This window comes from Camelus ferus, chromosome 9 (genome assembly GCF_009834535.1).
Source record: "Camelus ferus isolate YT-003-E chromosome 9, BCGSAC_Cfer_1.0, whole genome shotgun sequence".
Taxonomy (NCBI): domain Eukaryota; kingdom Metazoa; phylum Chordata; class Mammalia; order Artiodactyla; family Camelidae; genus Camelus; species Camelus ferus.
In genome coordinates, this window is record NC_045704.1 from 28,518,125 (window position 1) to 28,525,750 (window position 7,626).

Genomic DNA, 7,626 nt, shown 5'->3' on the forward strand with positions numbered 1-7,626 from the left:
ATGGAGAACACTTTCATTTACTAAAGACAGAAACATAAACAAAAACTATAAATAAATGAGAAAAAAGATTAGGCCACCAGAAAGATGTGCCAAAAAGACAAAACAATGCAGAAATTCAGCATTACTAATATATTTTTTTAAAAAAGCAGATTCGAGTGTTGGTCAGGATATAAGAAACTGACTTGTACTGCCACTGGACTGTAAACTGGCACGGCACTGGGGAGGTTAATCTGGTACATGTATCAAGGCTTAAAAATGTACAAACCCACTCAGCAATTCTACTTCCAGGTTTGAGAACTGAATCCCTGGGACAGCAGTTCTAACTGTAGTGTGCATCGTAATCACCTGGAGGGCTTATTAAAACACAGATGAAGGGGGAGCACTTCCAGAGATTTTGATGCAGCAGGTCTAGGGTGAGACTTAAGAAGTCACATTTTAACAAGTTCCCTAGTGATGCTAAAGCTGCTGGTTCTGCGACCACACTTTGAAGACCACTGCAATAGGAGAGTGACAGGACACTGAAAGGAACAGAACAAGGCTACCTGCTTTCTCCTTTGGTGACAGTGGGGCCAGTGTGGGCCAAGACGGGTGGGGCAGGGCAGAGGGTAGGCACAAAGGAGTTGATGCTGTGAAAACGCTGGTGAATGCTCTACCAACTATGTGTATATATATATTCTCATTAAGTCCCTACAAATACTTCTGGTTTCTGAACACCTGCACTTGCCAGGGACTTCCTCTGCTTCTACAAAATTATCTTCACTCTGTTAAAAACCTACTTTTTCTAGGAATTCTCTCAAGATTAATTTTATTAGATAGCATTCAGACTTTTCACTTCTGTGACTATTCACTGGCTCTCTCTCTCTGGTTTTGTTTCTTTCATTGATTTTACACCCTCCTACATGTTAGCGTTAGGTTTGGCTTGAGTAATAGAAAAACCTAAACTAATAGTTTAAACAAGATAGACTATATTTCTCTATCAAGTAAAACAAACTGTGCAGATAAGCAGTCAAGGGCTAGAGTGAGGGCTACACCATTACTAGGAACCTAAGCTCCTTCTACTGTATTGTTCAACTGTGTGTGACTTTCACTTCCAAAGTCATCTTATGGTCCAGTATAGATGCTGGAGTGCCAGGTGTTGTATCTGCATTACTTTCAGCAAGAATGAAGAAATGACACAGGGCCTTCCTCCTTCCTTTAAGAATATTTGCCCAGAATCTGCAATGATCGCAAAATAAAACCTTAAAACTGAACTACAAAACCACTACCACTTTACCAAAGTTGCACACACATCTGTCACATGGCCATACCTAACCCTAAGGAAAGCTGGAAAATCTAGTACTTACTTGGGTGATTGTGTGCTTAAAATTCGGAGAATTACTGAAAGGTAAAATGGATACTGGGAGAAACTGGCTATTTCTGCCATAGTCCCCTATTGCCTACTCTGTACTCAGCAGCCAGTGGTCTTTCTAAACATTAAATCAGATCATATCACAGCCTTTCATAACATCTTCCAAGAGTCCCATTACATTCAGAATAAACACACACTCCTCTCTGACTTCAGGGGTCCCATGTGCTCTGGCACCTGACCATGCTCTTGGCCTTCTTCCCGTTACTCCAACACACTAGCTAATTCCCACCTTAGGGACTAGCTATTTCTTCCGCGAGACTCTCTTCTCGGCTGGTTCCCTCCCATCAGTAAGGTGTTGTGAGGCTTCTCCGACCACTAAAGCAGCTCTACATTTTCTCCATCCTGTTTTATTACATAAATCATATTTTAATTACTTGTATTACCTGCTATTTTCTTTTGCTTGTTTATTATTTGTCTCTTCCAACTGGAAAGAGGGACTGAGTCTCTCTGATCCACTGATGCTTCTTCAGTGACTAGAAGGCTGGCTGGTCCACAACAGCACTCAATAAAAATTAGATGAATGCATGAAGTGACTAAGCATAACCCTGATTATATCTTCTTTGTAGCTACAACATAGAGTACAGGGAGGCCTGCGCTAACAAACTAGCAAGCACACATCTTGGTTAATAGTAGCCACATAGATGACCCAGCTGCCTTTTATCTGAGCATAAGGCAGGGCACAGAAAAAGAACTGATTTTTTTTCCCCTTTAACATATGCTACTCCTGTTTCTTTTCTCAAGCTGACTCAATTTACCTTCATTAAAAATGAAACGTACCTCTTTCTGAGCTTTCCCGTTTTAAGCATCTGAGCAGTAAACATAAGGTTTGGTAAATCTATCATGAGAGTCCAGAATGTGACCACCTAACTGGTCTCCCTGCTCCTTACTCTTTTCCATAATGAAAGCAGAATGGAGTTCGGTTAGAGTCCACATACTACTTGAGGTACTAGTAACTTGTTTTCAATCAACTGTGTTCCAGAGAACAAAAAAGCAGCCTCACTTAATCAAATTTAATTCTACTTTTCAGTTAAGAAAGAAGATGGATTTTGGTGAAATTTGGGAGCACTCTAGTCTCCATATGCTAATCACACTGCCCATCTATTGTAAGAAAGAGGAACTGTAGCAGAAGTGGCTCTCTTTCCTGCACAATGGGGCTGTCCTGGAGATGGGGCTCTGCATGCTCTGATCACACAGAAGTCTTCCTCAGGCATCCACAGCAGCTGCCATCAGATTTTCACACAACCAGGCCACATTTTAGGGAGTATTTGCTATCTCCTTACCCACTAAGGCTGTTATTTCCAATATATTACTCTAAGCATGTTTAAACCAACCTAATGTCTGGGATGAATTGAGCTTTCAGATTAGTACACCCTGTAATTTTGTGAGCAGTATAACAAACACGCTAAAAAAAAAAAAAGTGTCAGTTTTTCAGGAGCCATTCTGCTGAGGGACTGAGAGGGTAAGACCCTCACCAATTAGAGCAACCTTGCTCTCATCCGCTGCTTTTGTTTAGTTTTTAAATAACTCCTTATAAGAGTTCCTCTGAGGGAGTTCTGTTAAGGGAAATTTGGAAACCACTGGTTAGATCACGTTTTAGGATCCCTGTTCCGACTCAAAGACCACAATAATTGGGATCTCAAAGTGTCTCAGGGACACACTTTTTTTTTAGTCTCAACAATTACTCTGCAGGAGCATAAATTTCAAAACCATAGGGGATTGTGCTGAATGGGTAGTAACCAAGAGCAGAACTTGGATTGTTTAGACTTTTAGACGTGAACTTTATACTTAAAGTTTATCTTTCTTCTATCTCATTCCTAAAAGGACTGAAAATGGCTTTGATTTGAACTTGTTTTGTAATGAACATGTGCCTGCATTACAGGGCTACATGTTTTTCCTAAAAGGTGAGTTTGGTTTCAAAACATAGATAAACTAGATTCAACTTGAGGATTTACTATAATAAAACCATCGTTTAGTCAGACTTTTCAAATGTTAGTATTGAAACATTTTCTTCAACTCCCAGGGGGAAAAAGCAGCCAAAAAGTTAATTTTTAACAAGGCTATGTTTAAAAACTTCCCTATTAAAGGGATAGCTCTTTGGTACAATACTTATTTCTGTATGGTTTTACTTTCTTGGATGAAGCTTAAGAATGAAGGACAGGAGTTTAATATTTGTCAGAGTCTCAGATAAAATTTTTTAAATATAGTGCCAATGGTGCACTATAACACCATAAATTTAACCACAGTTTTTACAGATTTAAATGTAACTACATCTAATAGGATTCTCCTGGAGCAAATGTGCAGAATGAATATGAAATCCAGTAAAAAATGGTTTATAAATCTAATGCAACATTTTCATGTGACTATGATACTTAACTTTGATAGAAGGTAAGTCAAATTTTATAAGGCCTGGAGTGATCATAAACAGAAGTGAATTATTCAATTTTAACAATATATGAAAGATTTAAAAGCCCAATACAGTTATCCTTTTGTTCTTACTGCTGAAAGTAAAACAAAGAATCAATGGCATCTTAAAGAAAATTACCTTCTTAAAATTTCGCACACTCATGATAGCTGATTTGTTTTAGTACAAACTGACCATAATATTCCAAAAAAGGCTTTCAGTAGGTAATATATGTAACTGTGCAAATGTTAAATAACTGCTTCTGATAAGAACTTCGATGTTGAAGCAACTTACCTTATAGGATACTTAAGGGCTACTTTTTCATGTGTTTAGTGGTGGCACTGGGAAAAGCCAAGATTTTTGAAAAGATAATTAAAAAAATTAAAATATCAATTTTTGTATAGGTATAACACATGCATTTGGTTAAAAAAAATCAAGTGATACAAATGGGTGTGCAGTGAACCAGAAGTCTTCCCTTTACTCCTGTTTCTCAGTCTCCCAGATTCTCTTCTCAGAATCAACTTTTGTTAATTTCTTGACTCTTTCCAGACCAATTCCCCATATTTACAAAGCACATATACATAAACTTCAGAAGACTTAAAAGATAGCTTGTTTTCTTCCTAGTAAGCCTAACAACAACAATTTAGCTTGAGCTTTAAAAATACACCAGCACGTAAAAATAGTGTAGGCTGGGTAACATTAAGAAGAAAAGCCAGACACTACATCGTTTTCACTGTAGCTCTGCCATCAGCCACAGAATCCTTGCCTGAAAGGTGCGACAACTAAATGCTTCACCACGGCGGCCAGAGAGGGCAGTGTGTACCAGCGGCAAAGGCAGAAAAGATGCAAAAGCCTTCACCATTCCGAGTATCAGTGATTCTGTCCTATTCAGCTCAGTTTCGTCAAGTTCTGCAGGTAAAGCTGTATAATAGATCAACGTGATTTCTGCCCAGAGGCGGCTACTCAGAGGGAATGTCATTATGATGCTGAACATCCTAAGGCAATCAGAACAACAAAGCAAATTCAGATAAGGAGCACTATCAGAAACCCTACTGTGCATATGGTTTATTTTGAAACAGTAAAACAAAATCTCAATTTCCAAGGAACAGTAATATAAATTAGGAGTTACAGACAGGAAAGACCATAGAAATTGATTTCAGAGTTTTAAATTTTAATATATGAGGAAATCATTAAGAATCTATGGGATGACTGGGGAACAATCACCAGCTAGAAAGTCCTAGGTTATCATAGTACAAACTGTACATATAAGTATCGCAGTGGGTAATTAAATTTTGAAGTATCAATTATGAATTTAGAAATAGCTGAAGAATAGTTTGTGCAATTAAGATTAAAAGCAAAATTATACTGAATTTTCCAGTAAAACAAATTTGAAAAAAGTGTTCGTATGGAGTGGAAAAAAACACCAACATTTTCACCGCACAAATACCAAGATACAGTGAAAAGCGATATATGATACCGCTAATCAATGCCTTAACTCCTTACCCAATATAAAAAAGGGAATATTTCATAACATTACAAATACATAGCTATTCAGTTTTCAGTTTTAAGTCAGCAGGGGGAAAGGGAAGCCCTTTATTGGTGGTGGTGTTTTCCTCTGAGGACCGAAATAAGAATTTATTTAGTCCGATTTCCAGAAGCAACTTTGTATCATAATCTTAATTATCTATCTATATAAATTTTAATCTAAAATAACACCTCCTGGATAATGCAAAGCAGCTATAGTATGTTTAGAGCTTTTGTGTACTTGGCAAGCCGACTGTTTTCAATTCCCGGTACAACACATAGAGAACAACCAGGCACCGGCGGCAGGGTATCCCCAGGTCCCGGGAAGCGCCTGGGCGCAGCCCCGAGCAGCGGCGCCGGGCCGGGCCGGGTCGCGGCGCCCGCAGTGGTGCCGCAGCCTCCGTGGCCGCAGCAGGTGGGACCCGGCCGGCGGGCAGGCCGTTCCACCGCCCGCCACCGCGGGGCTTTTCGAGAACGGCTCCGCGACGCCTCCGCTGAGGTTTTTATTGTTTGCGTGGAATGACTTTCTGTTATTCATGGTGAAAAAGACCGGCCTCCACTCCAGTCACACGAACCCTACAACTTTGCAAAGCGATGTACGGAATTCCGAGGAAGAGGCACGAGGGCACAGCTCGGAGGGCCCCCGGGGCCACCGCGTCCCGATGCGCTCCCCGTCCCCCGCCACAGCCTGCCAGAAACACAGAGGGCCGGGGAGAAGCGCTCCGGGAGCGAGTCGATCCGGGCGGGCACCGGGGATCCGCCGTCTGCTCGCGCCAGACAAAGGGGCGCGTCGGGCTCCCAGCGCCGGGCAGGGACGCGAAGACGCCGGTCTCGCCCGCAGGGGGCGCCGTCCGCGGCCCCGGGCGCTTACCTTTGAGGACCGAGTAGAGCTGCTCCAGGGCCATGTTCCCGAGCGGCTCGCCGCTTCAAGAGGGGCCGAGGCGGCGGCGAAGAGGCGGCAGCGGAGGCGCGGCACTCACGGCCAGGCGAGGCGGCAGCCCCGCTCGGTCCCCATCGCCGGCTACTGGGCTGCTCCCCGCGGGGCAGGGCTCAGGTCCGGCGGCCCTCCATGCCCAAGCCGCCGGGCAGGCTCCCGCGCCGCCCTAGCCCCCCGACGGGCGCCGCCTCCTTCTCCGCGGCGCTCCGTCCCATCGACCGCCCCGGGGCGGAGGAGCGCGGACGCGAGCGACGGGGCTGGCACCGGCCGCTCCGCCTGCAGCCACGGCGCTGGCCCCGCTGAAGTGGCGGGCGCGGGGAGCCCAGGCTCATTTAAGCAGGGAGCGCGAGCGCCGCGTGCCGGCCGCGCCGCCTGCGCGCAGGTGCCCGCCCCCCGCCCCGCCCGCGTGCCCCCGCCCGCGTGCCCCTCGCACCCCTCCCGGCCAATCGCCTGACGAGCCCGCCCGCGGCCTCGCACTCTGGGTGGGCGGTGCGCCGGGCCGGCGACCGTTAGATTGGGGCGGGGCGGGGCGAGGGGGTCTGGGGCGCTGCTGTGTAGCCGGCGCTGGGCCGTGAACCGCGGCTCGGAGAGCCCGGCGCCGAAGGGAGAGCCCGGCTCGCTCCCCGCGGCCGCTGGGCGCGGGGTGAGCGGGATTGAGCCCTCGAGGCCTCCAGCCTGAGGGAGGGACGGGAGCCCACCGCCCTCCCAGCTCGGCAGCCCGGGTCCGCCTGCACACCTCTGTCCGCCCTCGCAGGAGGAAAGGGGGCACTGACCCCTCGGCCTCCTAGGACCTCAATTCAAGGTCAAAACTGCCCAGATCAGTCCAGCTCGACTGCCCGGTGTCTGGGCCGGGGGTGGGGGTGGGGGCGCGGATCTGGGCGGGGCTCAGGACAGAGTGGGTCTGAGGTTCTCACCTGCCATTAGTGCGAGTGAGTTAACGACCGACGGTGGTGATTACTTCCGCAACCCAGATTGCCAGGACCACTGCCAAACACTACGTGTTTGGAATCAACTCTTCGTAATCCTTGATTCACCTCATGAGCGGTACTGTTAGAGGCCGGGGAAACGAGGCCAGGAAGGTTAAGTTGTTCGTCCTGAGCCACACAGCGAGTGAGGGAGGCCGGGTGGTGAACCCTGGAAATCTGCCTCCAGAGAGTGCCCCCTTTACCAGTAAGCCATGCTGATGGGGTCGTTTGACTCCGTTGAAAAATATCTCCAGAATCGCAAACAACTGCATAGTATGTGGTGGTAATTCTCCTGTTTCATTTACTCCATGGTGATTATCGCGCTCTGAAATTACCTTGCCCATCTACTTGTTTATTTGTTCATCACTTGTGTCTCATTTACCCCCACTAT

At 46.0% G+C, this 7,626-nt stretch overlaps 1 protein-coding gene across 1 annotated transcript in view; it reads right to left on the minus strand.

The window, feature by feature from the left end:
* Window positions 1-6,563, minus strand: part of NETO2 (neuropilin and tolloid like 2) — a 53,015-nt gene extending 46,452 nt beyond the window's left edge. Inside the window, exon 1 of the mRNA XM_032486249.1 lies at window positions 6,205-6,563. Within this exon, the coding sequence (XP_032342140.1) occupies window positions 6,205-6,238 (34 nt within the window). The 5' untranslated portion in view covers window positions 6,239-6,563. The remainder of the gene's footprint in view (window positions 1-6,204) is intronic.
* Between the last annotated feature and the right edge of the window lie 1,063 nt (window positions 6,564-7,626).